At 44.4% G+C, this 26,709-nt stretch overlaps 1 protein-coding gene across 4 annotated transcripts; it reads right to left on the bottom strand.

Annotated features, from left to right (window-relative positions):
• Positions 1-316: 316 nt before the first annotated feature.
• Positions 317-25,101, bottom strand: RGS19 (regulator of G protein signaling 19). Of its 4 annotated transcripts, none has more exons than XM_007475491.3 (7): positions 24,746-25,100; positions 14,462-14,638; positions 4,777-4,878; positions 4,453-4,574; positions 3,636-3,710; positions 3,154-3,388; positions 317-2,640 (listed from the first exon to the last, which is right to left on the bottom strand). In XM_007475491.3, the coding sequence occupies exons 3-7, from the start codon at positions 4,804-4,806 to the stop codon at positions 2,452-2,454; spliced, it is 651 nt and encodes a 216-aa protein (XP_007475553.1). In that variant the 5' UTR covers positions 4,807-4,878; positions 14,462-14,638; positions 24,746-25,100; the 3' UTR covers positions 317-2,451. The 4 variants fall into 4 exon arrangements, with proteins under 4 accessions (XP_007475553.1, XP_001367556.1, XP_056668758.1 ...); XM_001367519.4 differs by having other exon boundaries at positions 14,462-14,633; XM_056812780.1 differs by lacking the exon at positions 4,453-4,574 and having other exon boundaries at positions 24,746-25,101.
• Between the last annotated feature and the right edge of the window lie 1,608 nt (positions 25,102-26,709).

Genomic DNA, 26,709 nt, shown 5'->3' with positions numbered 1-26,709 from the left:
TAGATGGAAGCCTCTCCCTTTGGAAAAGGCATCTCTGAGCTGTAGGTGACCTGGCATGGTAGGTGAGGCCCAGCAGCAACAGCCCTTTCTGATAGGTCTGAGGCAGGAAACCAGGTTAGAGGATTGGAAGGCCTGCCCCCTGGTGGTAGGCAGAGATGGTGTTAGGAAAAGGTAGCTAAAGGTATGTCTCTTCTGGGCCAGGATTCTAGGTCCTTATCCAAAGGGCTTCTGTGTGTTGCTTGTCTCCTGTCCTTCCCCCTGCCCTGCCTCCCCTCTTCTCCCCTGTAAACCCATCAAAGGGGAAAGAAAGAAGCTATTTCTGTTTTTGTTTAAAAAATATTTTCAATAAAAAGAACATTCTAAGTTTGGGGGTGATAAATATTAAAACCATGGTTCCCCCCCACCCCTAAAACATACAGGAAAGACTATAGTTTTCACAGCCTGGCAGACTTAGAAATGATATGAAAATACAAAACAAACTTGAGAGACCAGTAATTTTCTAGGGCTTGATGAGTGGTTTCTTCCTGGAATGGCTGGCGCAGGGGTAGAAGGTTGGGAATGTAGATAGACAGCCTGAGTTTGAGTAAATGGTTTTTACCTTACAAAAATATATTCCTATGGAGAATATATTTCCCATCAAAGAATTTCTTCAGTGACTTGGCTTCCTCCCCTGCAAATCTGGGAAAAATGAGATCCTAGTATATTTGTTTATAAATTAATGGCCCCATGGTCTCTTTCCTTACACAGCTTCCCCCCCCCCCCCAAAGTCTGCTCAAGTTGTGTCCTCAAGTAGCTTCCCCAATCGGAGCTTTCAGGGTCTATAAGGATCAGGCTCAGAGCTCCAGAGAGGGATCTTCAGAGGCCTGGGTTCATCTGGCTCAAGGGTTGAATTTCTATCTGGTGGCCTCTGAGAATTTGGCACAGGACTCTAGGCTGGCTGGGATTGGAAGGGGGGAGTAAAAAGTGGGCAATAGCCTGGCTTCTAGCCCTCTTCTTATGAGCCAGGTGTGAGAGGCTACCCATGTGTAGTAAAGGGGTTCAGGGAGAGTGTTTGGGGTCATAGAGAAGAGGGGGTGGGGATGGGGATGGGAAATCAAGGAGCCTGACTGGGAAGCTACTGGGAGAGTGGGGGAAGGAATGCCAAAGTATTTACCCAAAAATGGTTAGTTAGAACTCCCCTGTCCCAGCTGACTAGCATGAGAAAGAAAGACTTCTCAGCTGAGGACTTGGGCAGAGCCTCTATTACAGGATCATTCTCCCCTCCCCTCCCCCTTACAATTTTTCCCTGCTTCCCCAGGGCACACTATTTTTTTTTTAAACCCAGGGCCTTAAAGAGGACAGATGGGAGAAAGCAGGGAATGGGGACAGACAGTTCCTGTCACTTGGGCATGACAGGATCTCAGAGTCACAAGAAATTACCACTAGGAAACTGAGGTGTGTATGTGGGGGATATTGTCCTGAGGACCTTTCTAAGTGGGGAAGACACAGCCCTAGCTTGAGTATGTGTCTATCGTTCCTACTTCCTACCAGAATCCTGCTGCTCTAGGGATGGAGGTGGCTGTTGGGTAGTATGAGGGGCTTGCTCCTTTTTTCTTTTCTTTCTTTTTTAAATTCTACTTTAACATGTGGGTACGGAGAGGGAAAGAGGGGGAGGATTTTAGAGCTCCAACCCTCCACATCCCCCAGTTCAGTGTCTCTATCAGCATGGTGCTGGCCCGGGCAAGTGCATTGTAAACTTGACACTTCTTTATACAAAGACTTGGAAAAAAAATAATACTAAACCTTCCCTTCTTGGGGGGAGGTTGATGGACTAGAGGAGGGAGCATAAAGTGACCATTTAAAAAAGAAAAGCAGCAGATTCTTCTGGGCAGGGCTGGCCTCTTGCCCTACAATACCCTCCAGTGCCCCACTCTGCCATGAATACCCAGTTCTCCTGAGAGTCCTGTGGATCCCTACTTGAGGGGGTTCAGTAGTAAAAGAGGCATTGTGGTGGTGTGGAAAGAGCACTGGACTTGGAGTCAGAAGACCGAAGTTTGAGTCTCTGCTCTGCCGCTTATTAACCATGTAACCCTGGCCAAGTCATATAACCTCTTTGAAAGCCTTAGTTTCCTGATCTGCAAAATGGAGAAAATACTTGCAATACCTACCTCTCAGGGTTGTTGTGAGGAAAGCACTTTTGTAAACCAGGTAGCGCTATAGAAATGGGAGCTATTATTATTAACAATGTCAGGCCTGAGGTTGTGAAGATAAGTTGGTCCAACACTGTAGTACAGGTAGTGGGCAGTGACCTCAGGGGCCAGAGGACAATTCTGTGAAAAACTTCAGGTTTCTCTAAGAGTGGGGGCATAGGTGCAATATGCCCCCTTGGTCCCATTTTCCAAAGTGGCCAGATCTTCTCACTCTAGGTGTCGTAGGCTGCCCCCTTTCCTACTGGGGGGAGGGGAAGCTGTCCTAGGACTCAGAGGAGGATCTTGAGGTGCTGAGGAGCAGGGCTTTGTAGAAGGCAGAGTTCAGGAAGCGAGGGTAGGAGTCCCTATGCATGAGGGTGTAGATCTGTAGCTGGGCATCATCAAACGTATGGGATGATGGCTCTTGCATCCTTTTGTTGATGACCTCCCGTACCCTGGAGTCCAGGCTCACCTGAGTATGAGGATTATAGGTGAGCATGCACTTCTGGTACCCTGAGGCTTATCAGCCAACAGGGGGTTGGGGCTTACCTTCCCCAGAGGCCAGCATGCTGATGGCCCACCTCCTCCCCTCCCTAGGGCCATATGATTGGGCAAGGGTAGGATTGCCTCTCCCAGGGATTCCAACCTTCCTGGCTTTTCTATATGCTCCCCCCTGCCACCCCTCCAATTGACTCCACACCGGCAAAAGGGAAGATGAATTCTGGACTCCCCCATGATGTCTCCTAGGGAACAGGCAACATTGATGAGGCATCTTCCAGATAAGGACCCCATCACCCCAACCCCTCTGGTGTTAGTAGTGGTTTTAGCTTGAAAAGGTTAGCTCTGTCCTAGTACTGAGGATGGTCTGGTGACTGGGGACAAGACATAGGAATATAAGGATGAGGGAACAAGGGAAGGACCCTGGGGGGGGGGGCAGGGACACCGACATTATTGAGGGCTGGGGGGAGGGGGGCCTAGGTCGCACCTCTTTGGGAGAGAGGATGGAAATATAGTCCTCGTAAATAAGCCGAGCCTTCTCATCAATGGCTTGCTTGTTGCCTTCTCCCTTGAGTTCCTCACAGGCCAGCCAGAAGAGCATATTCTCCTCACTGTATTCTGTACGAAGGAACTCCCGGAACACATTGCGGCCAGCAGGATTCTTCATTAGCTTGTCAAAAGACTTGGCCCAGCTCTGAACCTCCTCTTGGCTGGGCTTGGTGCTGCAAATGTTTAAGTCCACATGGACGGGGGGGATAGACATTTGTGAGGGTATCGTTTGACCTTTATTCTCCCATCACCAGCTCTCTCCACTCCCCTCGTTCTCCGAAGCTATTTTGCTTGGAAAACTCTGAAATTCCCCTCAGAGCCAAGGTCAAGCTTTCTGACCTTGCTAACCCCTACTGTCAAGTCCCCCTGGGGAAAGAGCTTCCTCCTCCGTGAGGGTGGGCATGGAATGGAGGGAATTACCAAGTTTCACAGTTGGGGATGGTCTCCAGTCTGGTCTCTCTAGAGGTTTTCCAAGCCCGTTGCCGTTCTTCATTCCTAACGGTGAAATCGAAAGGTAGAACTAGCACTCGGGATGCTAACACAGACATGTGGACAGACGGACACACACCCCTACTTACCCAGGGGCACGTGGGCTGATGGAAGCACGTGTAATCTCACTCTCTCTGTCTCTGTCTGTCTGTCTGTCTGTCTCTCTCTCTCTCACACACACACACACACACACACACACACACACACAGAGTGATGCAAGGACACATCCAAGACAAGCTGCCATTTTCTCAGGTCTATGAGTTGGCCAAAGGTGAAGAAAGACTACTTCTCTATCTCAAAACTCCTCCTGGCCAGCAATGATGGCACGAGGGAAGAGATGGCTCAAGACGGGCTAGTTGGCTGCTGCGTAACACTCCTAAGGTCCAAAGCTACTGAAGTCTATCTTATCCACTCGCTTGGGTTCTCGGTGTGTCAAGAGGGGTGAGGGATGAGTAAGCGCACTGGGGCCCATCTGAGGATTGTCCATGGGGCCATTGGTCCCCAGCCTAGCACTGGAAGAGGGATGGCTAGGGGGTTCCTAGCCTGCAAGTGTGAGTGTCACAATTCACAATCTGTAAAGCAGTTACCCCATGGACGTTGGCCAGCACTTCTGCCCGGGATGTGGCAGGACAACCTATTCTCTCTACTCACTAGTTAGAGGCTGCCCCTCATGCACATACACACATGTTGACACATGTAGACACACATATACACCCATGCACACGTGTTTGTGCGCACAAACACATACCATGAACAGCTGCAGCAGCAGCACCAGCAGAAGCAGCAGGCATTAGGCCGGGAAGGAGCCAGAGGGGCTGGGTCATTTCGGGACATAGAAGGGGGCCTGTCCGCCTCCTCAGGCCCTGTATGCTGAACAACAAGAATAAGGAGGCCTGGGGCCCTGCCCCAAAATATGGTTCCTTCCAACCCCAGGGCTGACCCTTCCCAATGTACAGGTTTTCCCAGACTAAGCAGTTCATCTTTCCCTTTTACTCCTTACTCTGTATCCCAAGGGTATATTGTACCCATTTCCCTGAAAGAGCAACCAGAGATCAAGGTATTGTGCTCTCACCTGCTTCCCAGCCTCATCAGCTGTCGGCATGAATGGGTTGTGTTTGTCTCTAGTGCTCCTTCCACTATGGGTCCCAGCGCCCACACTCTTTGCTTAGACGCTCTGGGGAAAATAGAGAAGAGGCTTAGTATTGGCTCCACTTGCTGAACCTTCCTCTGCAGAGGGGCCCTCTTGGAATAAGGACATCTGCCTCTGCTCCAAGCACAGAATGTGCCCCCTCCACTTCTACTCTTTTTCCTTAAAGGAAAATGGACACGTTATATCGAGAAGAGGGACAGGCTGCAGAGAGGGACCCCCTGTCTTCTTCATTCGAGCCCATCTCAATCCTAACTTGGACTTCCGATACTCAGCCAGGAACAGGAGAAGGCACTCTGGGCTCTGCTGTTGTGATTATTCCATCTTTACCTCCTCCATTAGTCTGAATAATTCAGAGTGGGCTGGATTTGACCCAGGTTTGGTCTTGTGGGAGAAGGAAAGGGCCATGAACTCCCTGACCTCCTCTCTTCCCACTCATGCCCGTTCTTCAGAAGTGACTTCTGGTTACTCAGCTCAGGCTCCTGACCCATCCTTGATCCCTGAATAACAAATAGCTGTGGGTTGGGTCCCCAATGCCCTCTAAGTGCTGGCTCTCCACATTTTCTCTCCTCCAGAAGCTAAGACAAAATGAAAAGGCAAGATACAAATAGAAAGCAATAGATGTAAGATTAGTGAAAAGAGAGAAGAGGGGGCAGTCAGGTGACTCAGTGGATAAAAGAGGTTCTGGGTTTAGATCTGGTCTCAGACATTTCTTAGCTGTGTAACCCTGATCAACCCCTATTGCCTAGCCCTTACCACTCCTCTGCCTTGGAACCATTACTTAGTATTGATTCTAAGGGAGAAGGTAAAGGTTTCAAAGAATAGACGAGAAGTAGCAAGAAATTAGAATGCCTGCTTTATAGTGAGTATTGTATGGAGCAGATGAAATGACACATATGAAACACTTTAGCTATAAATGTCAACTTTTTTTTTTTTCAAAGAGCTCAGATAACTGAGGACAGTCATTGCAATTAGAGGTTTGACTAGAATCTGCTGATTGCAAATCAGAGACACCTGACTAGCACTAGGAATCAGAAAAAGCTGAAATGCCCCAGAAAAAGGTGGGAAAACATCCAATTAAAAAAAAACCACCTTTGCTCAGAATTCTTCCCAACACTCCCCTTCCTCTCTTCCCCAACCCCCCAAGCCTCAGGCTGTTGGGAAGACTAAGAAGCAGAAGCCACTTCAGAATAGGGTATCTCAGTTTCAGAAGGTAAGAAAAATAACGGAAATGTTTTTGTGGATCAAATGTGAGCTGGTCTCATTAGCACAGGAAAAGGTGAGAAGGCTAGAGCAATGTCTCTGTCTACTCTTCAGTTTATTAGGAAGAATGAGAGCACTGAACAAACACTTCAGGGGAAGAGCAGAAAGAAACCAGAGGCAGGGGGCAATCTTAACTGGTGTGAAGAGGGTGAAAGAATGTGACAGCGAAGGAAGGGAAGAAGGGCCATGGAAAGAAGCTTTTCCCACAGAAAGGAGGAAGCAGCATTCAGTGTTTCATAGAATAGTGAAAGGGGCTGAACTGTATTGGTCACAAGAAGAATAGATTAATCTTAACAGTTGGCAACTCCTTCCTGAGGGCCCTCAAATTGGCCACAGGTAAGCCTGATAGAAATAATTGGAAAATGGCCTGAACAACGGGACATTAAACTTGGTAGGGACCTTAGAGATCAGTTAGCTGAATCTCCTCATTTATGAGTGAGAAATTTAAAGTCTCAGGTTACATTGCTTCTGAAAATAAAAGAGTATAAAGCATTCAATGTGAATCTGGTTCTTATGACCCTTCCTGAAACTATTCAAACCTGATAACCATTATCTACTTTTGGCATTTGTGTAGAGTTGAATGATATTGGCAGAAGGAACCTATAAAACACTCAGAGATGATCAGGTCCCGGGCAATAAGAGTTAGAGGTCACATTTTCATCACTGATGCAGGTCAAGGGTAGGAATTTCCCCAAAGAGAGAGATTTGGAAAGTGAGCAATTACTTCTTTAGATCATGTTGAAGAATGGGATTTGCCTACAGCCAGAGAAGGAACTGTTGGAGTCTGACTGCAGATCAAAGCATGCCATTTTTTGCTTTATTTCCTTCAAGAGTTTTTTTAATTGCATATGTGATATGTCCCCTTTCATGGCATGAGGAATATGGAGATAGGTATTAAATGACAGCACTGGCATAAACTATATCAGGCTATTTACTGCCCCAGGGAAAGGGGGATGAGAGAGGGAGGGAAAGAATCTGAATCACAAAATGTCAGATAACAATTGCTATAAGTTGTTTCTGTGTGTATTGTAAAAAGAATAAAAAAAAGTTTTAAAAAGTGGGGGGGAGGGAATGGGATTTGGATTTTTGAATCAGAATTTAAGAGATAAGAATGATTGCCAGGAATGGAGGATATCTAAAGAGGACTGGTAAACTAAGTATTTTCTTGTATATCTGTTCTGGAAGGCTACACTGAAAACAGAGAGGTAGGAGGAAAAAACTCTCTCTACATGTATTTACCAAGCCAGATAACAATAATAATCTAAGCACATCAATATTATCTCATCTTTCAACAACCCTGATGGTGGCGGGTGTTATTATTATCTCTTTTTACAATTGGGGAAACTGAGGCAAACAAGAGGTTAGGTAACTTGCCTAGAATCACACCGCTAATTAAGTAGGAGGCCAGATTTGAACTTGGGTCTTCCTAACTCTGGTGGGCTCCAGATACAATAAATGCCATTTTACCTGCAGTTATAAAGCAGGATGAAAGGCCTGGTAATTTGACAATATCACCTTAGAGCAAATGGCAATAAAATCCAGGCTTTAGGTGGTTATGCACAAAAAATATGAGAAAGAAACATAATGAACTAGAAATGATGACATATCAGGGAGAGCTTTTCTTCTCTTTCCTTCTCTCCCATGTGCTCTGTAGGATTTTAGATGTGCTGGTATGCGTATCAATGACTAGAAGAATAAAGGAATGAAAGTTTACTCCTTTAGTTCCAGAGGCTCCGGCTAGGTAAAGGTGAGGGGGCCGTAGCTTGTGACTTCAAAAAGGTGGGATTTTCTATAGCAATTCACGAGTGTGAGGGGAGAAGGCCAGGAGGAGAACATCTGAATTTGGATTAGTGGTGAGGCTTTGTTACAGGCTATTAGGCCAGTTGGGAGGTCTGGATTATGAATTCCTGAGAGATGACCTGAAGACATGGAGGCAGGATATAACCATAGTGAGGAATTTCAACTATCTAGATAATTCATTCAATAGGGATTAAGAATTGATTAATAAGGGGGCATCTGGGTGGCTCAGTGGATGGAGATTCAGGCCCAGAGATGGGATGTCCTGGGTTCAAATGTGGCCTCAGACACTTCCCAGCTGTGTGACCCTGGGCAAGTCACTTGACCCCCATTGCTTAGCCCTTACCACTCTTCTGCCTTGGAACCAATACACAGTATTAATTCTAAGAAGAAGGGTAAGGGTTAACCAAATAAAAGAAAGGAGTAGGAAGGAGGGAAGGACAGAAGGCATTCCATGGGTAGGGTAGATCAGCCAGTGAAGGAGACATAGGAGGAAGGGTTAGAGAAATAGGATAAGCAGAAGCATGGGGCATCTTTGATGTCAAGGCAGGGGGCAACGGTGATGAAATCTGAAAAGAGATTTAATCTTTATTTGGTTCTTATTTGACCATCAGGTACATTTTTCTCCCAACCCCGACCTTTTTAGCTTTGGTTTGTATATTGTCTTCTTTAATTTTTTTGTATTCTTTAATAATTATATTATACATCATCTTCTTTAATTAGATTGAAAGCTCTCTAAGGGAAGGGCCTATCTTTTTTCATATTTGTATCCCCAGTGCTTTGTATACTTCACAGCACAAAGTAGGCATTTAATAAATGTTTGTTGATGTAGGCAAAGGAGTAGATTGAAAAAAAAGATAATTGGTTTTGGTGATTCAGAGATCATGGGTAACTTTGGAGAGAAGTTCTTTTATGGAATGGGTATGCATGTGTGACAGAGGTTGGAAGGGGTTGAGGGGAGAATGTATTAGCATTAGTTTAAAGCATTTAGTTAAAAAAAAGTTTAGCAATAAGGAGTGGGAAAAGAGAGAGAGGAGCTGGTAGCTGGACAGGGTAGAAGGGTCAATGGAAACTCTTTTTCAGGATTGGGGAGCCCATGTTTGGAGGCAGATGAAAAAGGGCCATTGGAAAGGGAGAGATGGAAAATGCAAGAATGAGAGGGTTTGCCTAAGAGCAAGAGTATAAGTAAACATAAATGAGAAGTAGGAGTTCTGCTTTCTTAAAGCCATGGAGGACATAGAATGGACAATGATGCTGAGAAGTTTTAAGGCATGGAGGAGAATAAATAGCTAAGGGAGTTCACATCAAATGGCCCCAATCTTCTCAGTGATGCAAGAGGCTAGAGTCATCTGTGCTACATATAGGGAAGAGGGATACAATTTGGTGGAAGGGAAAGGAGGGAAGAAAAGGTTTGCATCTGGCATGGAGAATGAGATAAAGAACTGGTAAAATTAGTCATTTTTCTGAGCAACAGCCAGGGCCTAGCTGGTCTTATATAACATAAATTTGTGATGGGAGAAGTCAGTTGAATCTGGGGATTTTCTCAAGTAATACTCAACAACTATATTGGAGAAATCACCAAGTCTCAGAGATGGAGGGACCTTAGAGGCCATCTAGTTCAACTCGTGCCAGAATAGCAATCCCCATGACAAAGTCCTTCACAAAGAGACCCTCTTATGGGTTCAATGATCATCTCCACACACAGACTACCCCCAAATCTATATAGCCACTCCTTATTTCCTATGTATAGTCCTGCATCAACAACTGCCTACTGGATTCCTTTACTGAATAGCTCATAGTAACTTCAAACTCAAAATGTCTGAAATGGAGTTCATTATTGTCTCCTAAATCCACTCTTCTTCCAAAATTCCTTATTTATGCCATATTCTAGTCATCTGAGTTTATTCTTCCCTTTTTCTTCCCCTCCTACCCTCTTCCCAGTTTGTTGGCATCATTTCCCCAACATCTTACACATTTGTCTCTCCTCTATTTCCCATTTGTTACCCTTGCCAGGATTATTTGAAATAGTCTCCTAATTGGTTTTCCTGTATCCAGTTTCTTCCTCTCACCAATCTATCCTTCAAACAGCTGCCAAATGAACATTTCTAAGATAATGGTCTGATGATATGTTGCACTTGATCGCTATTCAGATACTTCAGAATGGCTATCAATCTCTACAAGACTTCTTTAGGCAAAAAAACCCCAACAAAAAAAACCACCCCTGGTTCCATCAGCTAATGCTTGTACTTAATGATCTCCATTTCCTTCACCATTCTGGTCACTTTTCTTTGGAAGGGCTCCTGTTTATAAATGTTCTTTCCCAAGTGGAGTGCCAAGTTCTAAACACCAAATACTCAATACTCCAAATCTGGTCTGGCTGGATCAGTACTAGCCTAACCATGTGGGATAATATAGCACTGGATTTAGAGTCAGAAAACATGAGTTTTAATCCCATCTTTGTTATTTATTAGCTAAGAGACTGTGGGAAAGTCATTTGGTCTCTCTGAGTCTCAGGTCTCTCATAAATAAAATTTGTGGTTAGGCTGGATAATCTTTGAATTGGAAATCTTTTCCAATTTTAATGGACAACTCTAGACACTAGCCTTTCAGTGCAAACTGAGATTGCATTAACTTTTTTGGCCATCTCACTCCCTTCACTCATACAGCTTGAGGTTATCTAAAACCAGTTGATTTTTTTTAATCCCAATGTAGAACTTTACATTCATTCCAATTATATTTTCTTATTAGATTTAGCCTATCATTCTAGGCAATTTCTTTGAATCATGACTTAAATTTCAAATTCCAACATTATTGGTAGATATTATCTATGCCATCATGCAAATTAATGATGAAAATATTGAACTGCACAGTGACCAGGACAAGATCCTTGGGGCTCTCCACTAGCAAACAAGTTGACATGGATCAATTTAGTGCTAACTTTCCTTCAGGTCTGATGAATCAATCAGTGCTAACTTTCTCTAACTGTATTATCTAGCACATAATTCTCCATCTTGCCTACAAGCCTTTCTGAAATACCTTGCTGAAATCTAGGTATCTGATATTGCTATGGCATTCCTATAAAATATCAGGATAGTTAACTGTCAAAAGAGGAAATTGGGTTCATCAGGCATGACCAGCTTTTAATGAAGTGATTCTGACTCTTGGTGATCAATGCCCACCTTTCTAAACATTTGAGCCATCTCTCTTGGAATTTTCCTGCAAGTTGGAGTTAGGGTTTAAGGCCTACTATTGAAAGAATTTGCTCCCTTTCCTACTTTGTAAATGGTGACATCTGCCTATTCTAATTCTAGAGAGTCACTCCAATCTTCTGTGTTTTTCAAAAGATCACTGATAAAGATTCAGCAATCATACCTGGAAATTCATTCAGTGCACTAGGTGCCTTTTGATTGTCCTTAGCATTCATTATCAGTCTGAACAGTCTGATTTTATCAATGCTGAACCCATTACAGGATGATGTCACTCTTTTTATATTCATCCTTATTTGTCCTTGTTTTAATAAGATTAAAAAAATCATGGTCTGGGGCTAGGTAGCTAGAGAGCCAGACCTGGAGATGAGAGATCCTGGGTTCAAATTTGACCTCAGAAACTTTCTAACTGTTTGATCCTATGCAAGCCCAATTGCCTAGCCCTTATCACTCTTCTGCCTTAGAATCAATATTTAATAACACTTGTAAGACAGAAGATAAGGGTTGTGGGAAAAAAAAAAAACCTTTCAATGAACTTTCTATGCACTCATATTAGTCTTCTTAAACAACTTCCCCTTTTCTTCCTCACTGAAATTGTTAGTTGTATCTCCAGAACTGCATTCTCAAGAGCTTTCTAGCCCTGACTATCATGAGAGCCTAACTATTCTTTCCCTAAAATTTTTGAAATTCATTGTCCCAAAATTTAGGGTACAATTAGACTATTCAAGTCTTTTCTTGTCTATGAAGAATTATTTCCTCCCGAGGTTAATTTTTTTTTTTAATTTTAGCGACTAGTTCTTCCTTATTGGTCAGAATTTGGTCCAGAATAGCAGTTCTATTACTTGTCTTCCACATTCTAAGTATGAAATTATCATGAAAGCATGTCAAGAATATTGCTTTTGGCAGAGAAAACAGCATGCTGGAGTGGAAAAATCATTAGAAGGGGATTTGGAAGACCTGGTTGAGATCTTGTGTCTGCTGCTTGGTGTGGGACTTTCTATTCAAGTCACTAGAGCTTTCTCTGGGGTTTGGTTTTCTAATCTGTAAAATGAGGGAAAATGTCTAGATCATTTATCAGATCCTTTTAAGCTATAAATCTGATTGCTTGAATTTTACATCTGGAGAGTTGCCCTCTCATCCCAACAATCATGTCTCCAAGGAAGTTTTGGGATCTCTTTCCCCCAAATCTTTTAGCCATTTTCCTCTCCTGACCTAGTCATCAGCTGTACCATTCACGATACCACAACATGCCACAATAGCACACCTATTTCTCTCTCCAAGTTTAGCCTAAACCTAATTCTAATTAGATTAGATTACTCAGGGCTGAGGATTCACAAATCTAGAACAGGGGAAAACAATTACTCTAGGGTAATAGAAAGAAAGAAGGGAATAATTATTTCTGTAGTGTCTATTATGTGTCTGGCACTGGGCTAAGTACTTTATAAATATTTCATTTGATAGTAAATTTGATAATAGTTGGTGAAACAGTGAAATGAAGTCATTTTGAAGAAAATTATTTGAGAGAAGCATGCACAAACGCAGTGCTGGAAATCACAATGAAGGCAAAGAGCTGGTTTAATGTGAATGAAAGAAGAGGTGTGGCATATTTTTGATAGATGGTGAAGTCTAATGTAGAATTATGTCAATGTATATAAGGAATAGGATGGCAAAATTCATTGCCATTATTAAGGAGGTTGAGGAATGGAGAAATCAGGGTTAGGAAGAGAAACGTGTATAAACCATGGATCATGTGTGTCAACATAAGCTTATGCTCAATGCATGTCCTTGGTTATCAGCATGGACATAGAAGTCTCTTTGGATGATGGCAAGAGATGTACAGAGGAGGAAGACCAAAGCCCGATATTAGATTAATTGAGAAAGCTGGGAGAGCGATCTGAAGGACAGTAGATGATAGCAGAATGAGGAGAAGGTAGTATAGATCTCAAAAGATGGAAAAAGTATGGTGTGGAAGCAATATGGAAATCAAGGTATATGTTTAGCTCTCTTCTTGGCCTTGTAAATCAGACAGGATAAGTAGGGAAAGTGGCTTCCAGTGCAGAATTACAAGAGATGTCATATCATCCTTGGGGAGAGATTCATATTAAAACCAGGAGATGTAAAGATGTTAGCTGAATTTTTGAGTGTACAGGGGAATTTCTTAAGAATAAACCACCGTTGGAGCTCTTTGCTAAAAGCAGAACATGTGATGAATTCTTCTTTTTAACCCTTTCCTTCTGTCTTAGAAGTAATACTGTATATTGGTTCCAAGGCAGAAGAGTGGCTAAGCAATGTTGGTTAAGTGACTTATTCAAGGTCACACAGCTCAGAAGTGACTGAGGCCAGATTTGAACTCAGGATCTCTAGGCCTGCCTCTCAATCCACTGAACTGCCTAGCTGTCTCCAAGAACATTTTTTTTATGTAAGAAGAACATGCTGGGGGCAATAGAAAATACTTAGGATAGATGGGTCTAGGATAATGGATGACAGAGGAAAAAATAGAGTTGCTCAACTCTCTATTCCACTTTTATTTTCAATCAAGAGCCCCAATTTATTAAGGTCACTGATAAATAGGAGAACATCCAGAGGAGAGTAGCCAGGCTGGTGAAAGGCCTCAAGTCCATGTCACATGAAGATAAGTTGAAGGAATGGGGACATTTAGCTTGGAGAAGAGAAGAAGGGCTAGAGCTATGATAGCTTTATTGAAGTACTTGAAGAGTTATTTGGAAGTATTAGCCTTATTCTGTTTGTAATGGATGAAAATGGCAAAAGAAGCAAATTTAGGTTTGGTGTCAGGAGAAAGCATTCTAACAATGAACGGTGTTCAAAAGTGGAATGGGCTGCTTTGGGAAGGGATAGGATTTCCCCTCCGTGGAGGTCTACAATTTAAAGCTACTTGTCAGGAATGTTAGAGTGGGAATTCCTTTTGGGTGTGGGTTGGATTGACTGGTAACTGAGGTGCTTTCCAACTCTCAAATTCTGTGATAATTCCTATTTTACTTCTGTTTTCTCTGCCAATGACAATGATCTTCATATTAGGAAGAAAAGATGACTTAGTGAATTGATATTGAAATTAAGAAATAGGAAGAGAGTACCAATTTGACCTCTATGAATTCAGCTCATCAGATCCAGATGGAAGATGCTGAGCCCCTCAAAAGACTTGAAAGGTGGCAGTGCTGTTGCTAGATAAGAAACAGACATGTTTCTAGTGTCTTACTTTTTCCTTTTTAAAGGTTAAAAAAAAATGCCTTTGATTATCATTTCTAGAATTTTGCCATGAATAAAACTCATGTCCATAGTCCTATCATTTGAAAAATCTTACATTTTTAGAAAACTGAAACACTTACCGGTTTCTTGTCCTGCTGCACTGTAACTGGCACTCCTAACAATTTTCATCCAGAACACGTTCTTGCCAGATGGACCTTATTTTTCTTTCTGATAGGGTTACTGGGCTGGCAGGTCAGAAGAATGCCATATTATATGTGGATTTTAGCAAGACATTTGATGAAGTCCTTCATCCTATTCTTGTAGACAAGAGAAGATGAAGATTTGGTGATGTTACAATTAGATAAAGATCCAGACCCCCTTTCCTTGCCCCCTCCCATTAAAGTAGTGATTAATGATTGATGTTATAGACTCTTGATCCAAAAAGATCTCAACAGAGTAGAGCATCGAAATGAAATAAGGCAAAATTTAATAGGGACAAGGTAAGCGTTAAGTTTACATTTATATTTGTAAACATTTCAACCTGAGTTAAAAAAAAATCAACACTGGTTAGGGGCAACATGGACCAACAAGAGTTCAAGTGAAAAAAATCTGGGGGCCTTTGTGGACTGTAAGCTCCATATGAATTAAGAGTGACATGCTAGCCAATCAATGCTGAGAATGAGAGAAATGACAGTCTTGTAATCTGTCCTAGGTCACTTTTAGAGTATTCAGTTTTGGGTACCACATATTGGGAAAAAAAGGACATTATTAACTAGCTGAACTCCATCTGAATTCGATCGATTAGGATGACAAGAAGACTAGAGACCAGGCCATATAAGAAATGACTGAAGGAAGTGGGAGTGTTTTGCTTTGAGAGATTTCAGACGGAGCATAATTGCCATCTTCCCAGCAGTTGAAGAGTTCATGAGAATGAGGTGTTAAATTTGTGCTGCTTGGTCAGAACTTAGCAGCACTAAGCAGAAGCTGTTGGGAGGCAGGATTCAAATTAATATAATGAAGTACAGATCTGTCCAAAAGTGGATCTGCTTGCCTTGAGAGGTAGTGAGCTCATGGTTACTGAAAGTGTACAAATAATAATCATGAGTAGTTTTGTTGTCTTAGCTTTTTTCTATGTACTTTTAACTTCTGGGGCAGTTTTTAACATGGAAAGAGGTTGCCCAAAGTCCTCAAACCTCTCTCTCCTTCTCTCCCAACCCTAAACCCTTTTTGTCACCTTCCAGATATAGTATCAGCTTGGGGGGGGTGGGGAGGGAAGGGACCTTGCAGAACTTCCTTCTCTGCTCTTGCCAAATCCTATTGCTTTCTGGGTCTCTCTGGAGTTTTTTGTTTTTTAGGTTTGGTGACTGGCACCCGGAGCTCATACGGGTGTTCATATGGATATACTTTATTCAAGAGGACCACTTGGGGCACCGACGGAATCTGAGAATGGGATTGCTCAGCTGATGCTACAGTGGATCTCTTAATGGGGAGGTCACCTCCCTCAGGAAGACTTCCCAGATGCACAGAGAAGATTCTGCAGCCTGACTGCTGATCAAAATGCCCCAATCCATATGCCATGGTTATTATTTGATAAATATAGATGATAAAGTATACCTTATGTCACCACCCTTTCCCCCTCTGCCTGAGCCCTCTCTAGAGCCTCAGGGACTATTATCTCCGCCCTCCCCATGGGTTTGCTCAGTCATTTCTCTGCCGGAAACCCGGAAGAGAGGGTTGTTCCTCTTTCCACGTTTCCTGCTTTCTCAGCCCCTCCCTGATCTTATTCTGAGGAGGGGAGATTGGGGAGGGTCACTCACAGGCGACAGGTCATCCCAGCCCTAAGGGGACCAGAGGAGAGGGGGTTCAGGGGCCAGGGAACGCAGGGGGCAGTCAGAGGGATTCCCTCCTGCTCTTATTCTGGCCATCCCCTGCCTCTAGTTCTTAGAGGCCCCGGTGGGGGTGGAGAGGAGAAAGGAGGGGTGTCCAGCCTACTTTTCCTGCTTCCCAACAGTCCCAAGAAGCTGCTGACCATGTATTATCCTCAGAGGACTGAACCTAAGAAAGCGAGATGGGTGGCAATGCAGATTTATGCATCAGGGGAAATCTTCACAGGGCATTATTTTCTGTGAGATGGGGGAGGCTGGACCAAAGGGCTTTTCCCTTAGAGGTTTTAAAGAGGAATCAAGGGGATGGATGAAATGACTTTCCATCCCTAGGGCTCAGGCCTTCTCCCTTAGGTAGACCTGTGTTGGGCCCCCAGACTCTGATGGCCCCTCTCCTTCCCTGTCCTCACCCCCGCCCACTCCCTCCCTCAGTCATCAATTTGGCCCATCCTTACCAGGATCGGTTTCTGGTTTCTCCGCCAGTCACCCCCCTGCTAGTGGCTTTCTATACATCCGCTTCGGGGGCGTGCCAAGCTAGGGGAGGGGCTGAAGGAGGGAGGGCATCCGGATGGAGCCTGGGCCTTCTTTTTAGGGCTCCCCCAAAGTGATCCCTAATTTCAGGGAATGTTCCCCCCCAATTCCAAGGCTCCTGATTTGCATAATCTCAGCCACATGCCCACTTTGAAGGTACCAAGTGGCTTCCTTATCTTCCCACCCTTCCTTCTGATATCAGTTCCTGTCATCCCCTGGGAATAGGGGCCTGAGGAGGGGCCAGAGAGACTAGGCAGGAGGTCTCTTCTCTTTCCAGGTTATCAAAGGGGCTGGCAAGGCCATGGGCATTCCAAATTTTAATTCTGGGCAAAGAGGCCAGCCTGGGACAACTCTAACATGAATGACCCATAACAACAAAAATCGGGTGAGCTCTGTGATAAATAAATTTGATGGCACATCTGTAAAGGATTTCCGAATGCCAAGGAAAGAAAAGTCTCAGCCAGCCCAATCTCAGATGGCCCAGGCAGGGGGCTAGACCTCCTGTGATTCTATCTTCTGGTTTATCCAGAAGGCACCTGGATTTTAGAGCAAGGCTTGGATGGGCCCTCAGAAGGGTTAAGGAGACCTATGCCCCAGTTGTAATTTTCTGGGATTTTGGCTCCTGCTTGCTTGTGGCTCAAGCCACAACCTTGGGATCAGGAATGAAGAAGAGCCTAGAACAACAACAGGGCCATAAAACCGGTTTGCCTCAGAATTTTGCTCTGGAAGGCAGTAGACATGGGAATAGAGAGCCTTGGGCTCCAGCTGAGGAGCTGATGGACAAAGTGAGACAGCCCAAAATGAATTCTCAACTGGGTTCTCCATTCAGTCACTTTCCTGACAAAGCCTGAGTTTTCTGGAGGATGGATGGTGTCTTGGGCAGCTCTGGTCTATCCCCCTAGTCCATATCAGTTGTCTAGATTCACTTCCTGCTGACTTCCTTGTTATTTAGGGTGAACTTGGTTATTTCCTTCTCTCTACTCACTTCACAACCACACTAATACAGGCTTGTATCACCTCTCTTGGATTATTGCAATAGCTCTCTCACTAGTTTTCCAGCCTCTAATCTTTTCCCCTTCCGATCCATTTTCCTCAAAGCTGATAATCTGATATTCTTAAAAGTGTGTTTGACATGTCACCCCCACCATGTCAAATCCAGGATAAAATGCAAAACTTCTCTCTTTGGCATTTAAAGTCCCTAATAATTTGGTTCTAGACTATTATCCCAGTCTGATTATATATGACTCCCCCTCATACACTTTATGTTCAGGCCAAACTGGCTTCTACCTGGCTCACCATGAAAGACATTGTCTCCTGCTTATGTACTTTTGTATAAGCTGTCCCCTTTACCTGGAACACCCTTCCTTCTTTCCAACTCTTGGCATTGGTAGTTCCCTTCAAAGCTCAGCTCCTAACTCCCAATAAGAGGTGTATCCAATTCCCCCTAGTATTACTGTCCCCCCAAATTATTGTGTATTTTTCATACATTATACCCACAATTACATATGTTAATGTTGGCTTCCCTGTTATAATAAGCTTCTTCAGGTCATCGGCTCCTTTATTTTTGTCTCTAAATCCCTGGGATCTAAGCACAGAGCTTGGGACACAGTAGACACTGCATGAATGCTTGTTGATTTGAAGAGGGGTAGGCCTGAGGTGGGAATATTTTGTGCCAACCACTGGGCTACAGCCCAGTGCTCACATTTGCCTCTCACTAGCCCTGTTCACCATTCCTTGATCTTTTCCACATCTCTATTTATTGTCTTCCTTTCTCTGCTTTTTTCTTTGATATGTTTAATTTCCCTCTCTTCACCTTCCCTAGTTCTTGGTCATGATGTTCTTTCTTTCCTAGACCCGTTCACTGTCTCCTTCATGTATCCCTCTTATTTTCTAGAATATCTCCTAATTCTCCCTCTCCCTGTCTCAAACTCCTTCCTTGGGTTTCTAAATGCTTCTACCTGGGTATCTTGTTGGCATCTCAAACCCATTATTTCCAAAATTAAGCTTATCTATTTTTCAAACCAGTTCCTTCCCCTTCCTGTCCCTGTCAATGGTACCCCCAACTTCACAGTTAACTAGGAGCCTCTGACTCTCCCTTCTTCTCCTACATCCAAACCAATGGGGGAGGTGACAAGTAAACAAATATGGACAAACAAGCGATGTTCAAGAAGGTTTCCTGGTTGAAGTTGGGACTTGAGACCAAGAGGCAGAGATGAGGAGTGAGAGCATTCCAGGCATGGAGAATCTCTATCACATTGCTGCTGAGGTCATCTTAGGATTTTTGAGCTAGGAGAGACCATCAGGAATCATCATCTAACTCCTTAATTTTATAGTTGATAACACTGAGGTTCCAAAATATAAAGTAACTGTCCAAGGTCATACAAGGTAGGAAGTGATAAAGGCAGATGGGAATGTAGAGGTCCTGATTCCAAATCACAGCACTGAGTTTGTCACTCAGTGTCAGAAGAATAAAATGCAAATTCCTTAATGTAATTCAAGGTCCTTCATTCTGGCTCCAACCTATCTTTCTAGTCTTATCTCACTCTAGTGACCTTCTCATACTCCATGCTCCAATACGATCTGGACATGTCCTCAATCCCATTCTATACTTTAGCTTGTGCTGTTTTCTATGCCCAGAACATGCTCCTATTTACTGGTATCCTACTCATACTTCAAGACCCAACTCAACAAAAATAGCTAGCACTTTAAGGTTCACAAAGCCCTTTACCTACTTTTTTTTTTTCATTTGGACTTCAAAACAAACTGGTGAGGAATCATTGCCTCCATTTTGCAGATTTGGAGAATGTAGCTCAGAGTGATTTTTCTATGGTCATAAGACTGGTGTCAAAGGCAGGATCTGAAACCAACGGTCTCTCAATTCTCTGAATCTAACATGCTTTTGGTTTATCATACAAACTTTCTAAATTCTGTCTTCTTCAGGAGGATGTCCCTGATTGTAATAACTAATCTCTTTAGCCTCTCTAATTTCCTAGCACTGGGTTATCACATATGTTCACATTATCATTTTATCTATGTGTCTGTCTGAGAGTTCCTTTTGGTTTCCTCTCAGACAATGAGGTCCTTGAGTTTAGGGCCCAGGTTTTGTTTCTGTCTCCCCTAATCTGTGATCTGCCTAAAGGGAGGGATTTGGTCTGTCTCTTTTGTGTCTACCCTGCAGGGTGATTTTAGGGCCCAGGTCTGCTGTTCCTCTGTCATTATTAGACAGTGACCTCTTTAAATGCAGGAACTGGGTCTATTTCTTATCAGTATCCCCCAGATGATGAGCTCCTAGAGTTTAGGGCCCCCGTCTGTTTCTTTTCAGACTATGAGTTCCTTAAGGGAAGGGCCCAAGCCCTGTTCCTTCTTTGTTTTCCCCTAAACACCAGGGTCCCAAGATCAGGGCAGGTCTCCATAATCCTTCTGTTGGTTAAATGCTTCCTAAGGGCCACATGAGGGTACATCAATAGATGATAATGAACAAAGACAATCTTTGGCTTCTGAGAGACTACTACTAAGGGCAGTGCCTCTGTTGGTTCCTTCTCCAAACTTCCTGAGGAGAGGGTATAGATCTATCCCTTTCTCTCACAGGCTATGAACACCCTAAAGACAGGACCTGGGTCTCGATTATCTGTCTTAAGTACAGCTCAAATGCTAGGGTCAGTTAACGAATTTACTTTTTGAATTAAACTTAGCTGAATTGTACTTAATTGATCATAAAAGTAGCTCAGATTTATGTACCAAGTGAGAGACAGATAAAATTCTAAGCCATTTCTCCTTTCCTTGGAAAGCTCTAGCTGCAATTGAGTAGTAAATTTTTCCTGCTTTGTGCCAAATCAACTCAGGCCCAGGCTGAGGCCAGATGGGTAAGTTTAGCCCTTCTAGAGCTCAGGGGCTGGAGGTGGGGCCTGGATATAAACTTTTGTGCCCAATAATTCCCAAAGTACTTCTAATTGTGAAGAGATGAGAAGATATTGCCCTAATCTGGTCTGAAAGTTGTTATTCACCAGGGCTAGTGCTATCAGCAGGACCCACCTCTGGAACCAATAGCTCCAGGAAGGTGTCATTTCAGAGGTGAATTTTAGCCAAATGACTGCCCTTAATTACCTATCAGGCTGTTCCTAGGCTCCTTGAAACATTCTTTATCTGAGGCCAAGGGGACTCTGTTTCCTTGAGAATCAAAGACTCTAAGGACTGGAAGGAAATTCAGCAACTATCTAGGCCAATATGCACCTGAACAGAAATCCCCTCTACAATATCCTTGACAAGTAACATCCTTGACAACTAGCCTCTTCCTGAAGACTTCCTGGAAAAGGAAACCCACAACCTCCTGAAGCAACTCATTGTACCTCTGAACAGCTCTAATCAACAAGAGGCTTTTCTTTTCTTTTTGATAGCTCTGTAAATACTTGAAGACAGCTATCATCCCTTCCTAGTCTCCTTCTACCCCTCCAGGCTAAACACCCAGTTCCTTTCAATGAACCTTGTATGACCTGGTTTTTAGTTTTACCACCCTAGACACTCTCTGGACACACATCTTTATTTTTTTCTAAAATGTGGCCCTTGGAATGGAATATGTAATACTATAGATGCAGTCTGATTCCAGAGTACAATATGACTATGGAATTCTTTATCAATGCTACTTAAGATCTCAACTTTTGGGGATGATTTGCTTATATTAAGCATATAGCCCACAAAAAATCTGAAATCTTTTTCATAGGTATTGGTGTTTGACCACAAATCTTCCATTTTATAATTGTACAAAAGGTACTTTTTCAGATGCAAGGAATGACCTGAAATCCTGGGCACTGGATTATGGATCTCACCTTCTGTAGATGGGCTCTGATGGAAGGGAGGATCCAAGAACAGATTTTTTTTCTGTCACCTCTATGAGTTGCTCAGAGTTCCTTCCCCAAAGTGGGGTAGTAGAGACTTCTGGTTGAAACCCCAAGGAGGGCCAAAGTCTGAAGCTGAAGTGGGGGCAAAGGCATTGCCTATCCCAGGTCTGAGTTGAATATAAATGGGGAGAGAGAACATGCTCTCCACAGAAGGGTTCTCTTGAGTAATATCATTAACCTGATCAGGATCACTACATAACATCATCAAACTGACCACAAGGCCTCCCTGGGTAAAAATCACAGTCCTAATCACAAAGGGTGCCTGGGTAAAAAGCACTGATCAGACCATGCAAGGTCCCTGGGTAACCCTTCTGGCCTGACCAAAAGGTCCTGGCAAATTAGGATGGGAAAGGCTCCCTAGAGAATTGCTCTCATCCCCGGGGGAGGCTTTGGCTCCAAACAAGGAAAAAAAAATTTTTAGAGTTAGTGATGTCCAAACAAAATCGTAAAATGTGACAGGCCTGGGAGGACTGTCCCCACTAGACTCTGGAAACTGAGTTCCGGCTGGCCCCCCAGGCACTTGGGTTGGCGTGACTGCCTAATACTGTCCTCAAGTGCCCTGAGCTCCTGCCCCATACATATTTGCCCTCATTCTGAAGGACCTTGGGATAGGGTCTTTTTGTTAACCCCATTTAGCCCGATGCTGATCTCTGCTTTATAGTATCCCTATAACACCTAAAATTAAACTTCTATGTTTCTAGACTGAGTGCTCCCAGAAAGGAGGGTTGTGTCTCTTCCCTTAAGCATTTCTAAAAAAGCTTTCCATCCTTGATTTTGCCCACATTAGTTAAGGGGAAGCTTGTCCTGTACAGAATTTGTCTCATGAGGATCTATGGGTCTCTGTAGGATATTTCTTTCTCCTTCCCAACTTCCCTATTTCTACTGAAGGCACCCAGGGCTGCAACTTTGTCTCAATCTTTACTTTTTTCTCATCTTACATATTTATTCAGTTGCTGAATTTTATTGACTTACCACCTCAACATCCTCTCATTCCTTCCTTTTCCTTGACTAACATGGCCACTACCCTAGTTCAGACCCTTATTACCATTTGTCTAAAACTATCTCTCTCTTCTTCAATTTAATCCAATCCTTACCCACCAATCCATCCAATTTTTGTTGTTGTTGGGTCGTTTTAGTTTTGTCTGCCTCTTTAGTGCTCCTTTTGGGGATTTTCTTGGTAAAGACACTGGAGTGGCTGGCCATTTCCCTCTCTAGCTCATTTTACAGATGAGGAAATTAAGGCAAATGAGGTTAAATGACTTATTGACCCAGGATCTAGTAAGTGACTGAGGCTGAATTTGAACTCAAGTCTTCCTGACTCCTGAGCCAGCACTTTATCCACTGTACCATCTAACTTCCTAATCCATCCATTAACAAAGTGATATTCCTAGATCACACATCTGATTGTCACTCTCCTGCTCAGTAAGCACCAGTGGCTCTCTACTGCCTCTAAAATAAAATTAAACTCCTCTTTGAAACCTAAAGTCCTTTAGATATCCAACCTATCTTTTCAGGTTTATTACACTTGACTCCTTTTTATAGTCTAGTCAAACTAGAATGCTTATTTTTTTCACACAGGATATTCCATCTCCTTTGCACAGGCTGTGTCCCTGATGACTGGAATGTATGTTATTCCTCCTCATTTCTGCCTCCTGGAATCTCTGGCTTCCTTCAGACTTCAGCTCAAGGGCCACCTCCTACTGAAAGTCTTTGCCTAGTAGATAATGCCCCCTTTCCCAGTATCCTTATATTTATATTATAATTCTATATAGGTATAGGAGCACATGCTGTTTCTCCCTATATAGAACAATAAACTTCTTGAGGGGAGGAACAAGACTTGGCACATAAGATAAATGCTTTCTCATGCATTGGGAGATTTAAACTCTAAGAGTCCTTAAAAATAATTTAATCCAGAGTCTCCATTTTACAGACCAGGAAAATGAAGCCCAATGAAGGTAAGTGACTTGCCCAATACACTCTGGGAAGCACAGGCAAACCTGGACCCACATCTTCTTGATTCCATGTCCAGCATCCTTTTCATTATACCACACTGTCTCTTATGTAGATTGGCCTGAACATGTTATGAAGAGCTCAAGAGAATTATTCCCACCACTCCTTTCTACCTCCCCAAGCATCCCTGTAGGGGGATGGGGCAAAGAAAGGATTCACTTTAAAGCAGAAATATAGTTTATTGTAATTAGGGTGGTTGAGGAGGAGAGGAGTTTAAAGCACAGATCAGTTCTGCAAAGAACCTCTGAAAGTGGGGATCTAGCCTCTCAGGCCAAGGCATAAAGGCACTCTAGCTGTAGATAGACTGCAGTTAGAGGAAAGCCAACACTTCCTGCCACAGGGGAGGGGCACATGTCTTCACAGTAGGGGAATGGATGGGATAGACCCTTAACCTCTTTCCCACCTTGGACATTGTGCTGTTCCCCAAACATGAAACCATACCCTTCCCGGAGGAGTGAATTATTGGTGTTCTGGACACCCCCACACCAACTTGGTGGAAACCAAGTGGAGTCCAACGTCTCCTGGAGGTTCTGAACACTCCCCCCCCCCCCCCCCCCCCGGGGAGAAATCTTGCCCTCCTGTCCCACAGGTGGAGGATTGAAGGTACTGGGGTTGGAACATGGGAAGCCCGGAAACCTGGGGCCTCACTGCACCCCTTTTGTGCAATCACTTCCCGACCCAACCGCAGAAAAGGGGAACCTGTGACCAGTGTGTAGCAACGTCTGTCCTTCCCTTCCCCGCTGCCCCCCCATCTCATGCCCCTCCCGTCCCGGGGAAGACAGACCCTCACAGCATCTTCCCCTTCTCCTTGCAGTACCCCCTCCACCATCCCCAGGATCTTCCCCTTTTCACTCCAGACTCCCACTGGGCCCTCCCCGCCCAATGCAGACCCCCCCCTCCCTTTCCCTGCCTTCTACAGACACTCCCACAGGCCTCCCTACTTTTCCCTGCAGACCCCCACAGACTCCTCCCCCTCGGCCCTGCAGACCCCAGTCGTTACTCCTCTTCCCCAGGCAGACCCCCCCTCCCAACACACACACACACACACAGACACACACACACACGCACGCGGGACAAGGGCGCAGACAGGCAAATTAGCACTCACCATCGGGGCGCCCACAGCTTGGCCTGCGCTCTCTCAGGGGTCTCTCAATCTTTCTCCAGGGTCTCTGTGTTTCAGGGTCCCTTGTGTGTCCGTTAGTATTTCTGTCTAGAGGTGTCTGCTTGTTTCTCAGTGTTTTGGTGTCCGTGTGCTCCTTGGGGTGCGTGTCCCCAGATTTCTCAGGGTTACTTAGTGTCTCTCAGTCTCAGTCTCAGAATCTCCGGATCTCGGGCTCCCCGCACCGCGGACCGAGATTCAGGATCAGGAGTCGCCCCCGGAGCTGGGGAGGAGGGGGGGTGGGGGGCTCACTGCGCAGGCGCCAAGGCTGCCTCCAGTGACTTCCCAAAAGCGACGGAGCCGAGACTTCCTTACCGCTGGGGGCCCCGCCCGCCCCCGCCCCGCCCCCGCCCCCGTTCCGGCCCCCGCCCTAGGACTTCACTTTGCAGCCTCCTGGGTTAGGCGGCGGGGGAGTTTCTCACTTTCTCCACCCCTCCCCCCCGGCCCGGCGGGGGCTTGGGATAAAGCTCTGGCTGTCTCCACCAGACTAAAGTGGGTGTGTGGGTGTGTGGAGGTGTGTGGGTGGAGAGAGGAAGGAGATGCACTGAGAGACCCGAAGGAGATGCACTGAGGGGTGGGGGTGGATGGTGAGAGTGGGCGGCAGAGGAGACCTGTACCCTCCAGGTTAATGGCCCCACTGATGCTCGTCCCCTTTGCCCGGCATCGCTGGTTCTGGACAAGGGATTGGGAAGAGAGGGTCTTGAGGCCTGTACGTGGCTGTATCTCTCTGTCCATGGCTCTGTCTCAGGCTACTCATGTCTCTCTGAATCTCTGAGTTAGAGATGTCTCTAACTCCGTTTTCCTATCTTTCTGTGTGTCTCCGTTATCTCGGTCCGTGCTTCTGTGTCTGTTCTTGTCAATGTTTCCTTATCCTCGTGTTTCTCAGTTTCAGTGAGGGGATAGATCTCACAGGTCTGAGGAGGAAGACAGCGAAAGCTGCCACGTCTGGACTGCCCAGCAGGTGGTGACCAAATCACATTAGGAGAATAGTGGGGCTCCAAGGAATGGAGGAGAGAGATGCTAACAGTCAGGATGCAGTCACCCACTGCACAGGGCTGGAAAGGGTTCTAAGTGGTTCAGCTTTGTCAAGGATAAAAATTTATCCTGGCCCCAGGTCTGTTGTTTGGTAATTGTCAATATTTATTAAGCATCTAGTATATGAAAATAACTGTTTTAAGTGCCAAGGATACAAAGACAAGCCCTGCTCTCAAAGTACTCAGAATCTAATGAAATGAGTGCTAATAAGGGAATTATATACCCTTTGAGAGACAGAGAGAGAAAAATTGGGTAGTAGCTTATTTGGATCAGCAAAGTCCCTACCTTCTATGCTTCCCACTCTGTGACCTGTATAGTCCCTATTTGGGAATAAATCTTATTATCAGACTAAGGTACCTTCATTAGGATACCTTTTGGAGATAGTATACTTAAACACAATGATGTACACAGTGATGTTGGAAATTCCTTCTTCCATCTCATCATGGGACCTGTTTCTTTATATTTTCCTCCCCCCTACCCCACTGAGGCTTAGCATTTGCTAATCACACGCTTAGATAATGGGACCTTAAAGATTGAACTCAACTTCTTTATTTTACAGGTAGGGAAATTGAGTCTTGTAGAGGTAAAATGACTTGTCCTAGACAGGAAGGGTCAGATATAGAAAGTGAATGTAGAAAGTTTTAGGTGCTAAGGGAAGGGATGGGGGAAAATGGGAGCTTAGTGCAGCAGTAAGGGCTTCCTACCTGACTTGCTCTGCTAGCAGGAAAAATAGGCAGGGAAGGTGGGTGGATGAACCCTTCGTTTTTTTCTCATTCTTCTGGAAAAACCTCTTTGAGTCCAGGTTGGAAATTGCTATGAATTTCTAGTCAGAAAAAATGGGAAGCTAGTCCCTCTGAAAAGGCTGGGAAAGGAGT

This window comes from Monodelphis domestica, chromosome 1 (assembly GCF_027887165.1).
Source record: "Monodelphis domestica isolate mMonDom1 chromosome 1, mMonDom1.pri, whole genome shotgun sequence".
Lineage (NCBI taxonomy): Eukaryota > Metazoa > Chordata > Mammalia > Didelphimorphia > Didelphidae > Monodelphis > Monodelphis domestica.
The sequence above is the reverse complement of the archived record's forward strand: the minus strand, read 5'-3'. Positions and strand labels throughout refer to the sequence as shown.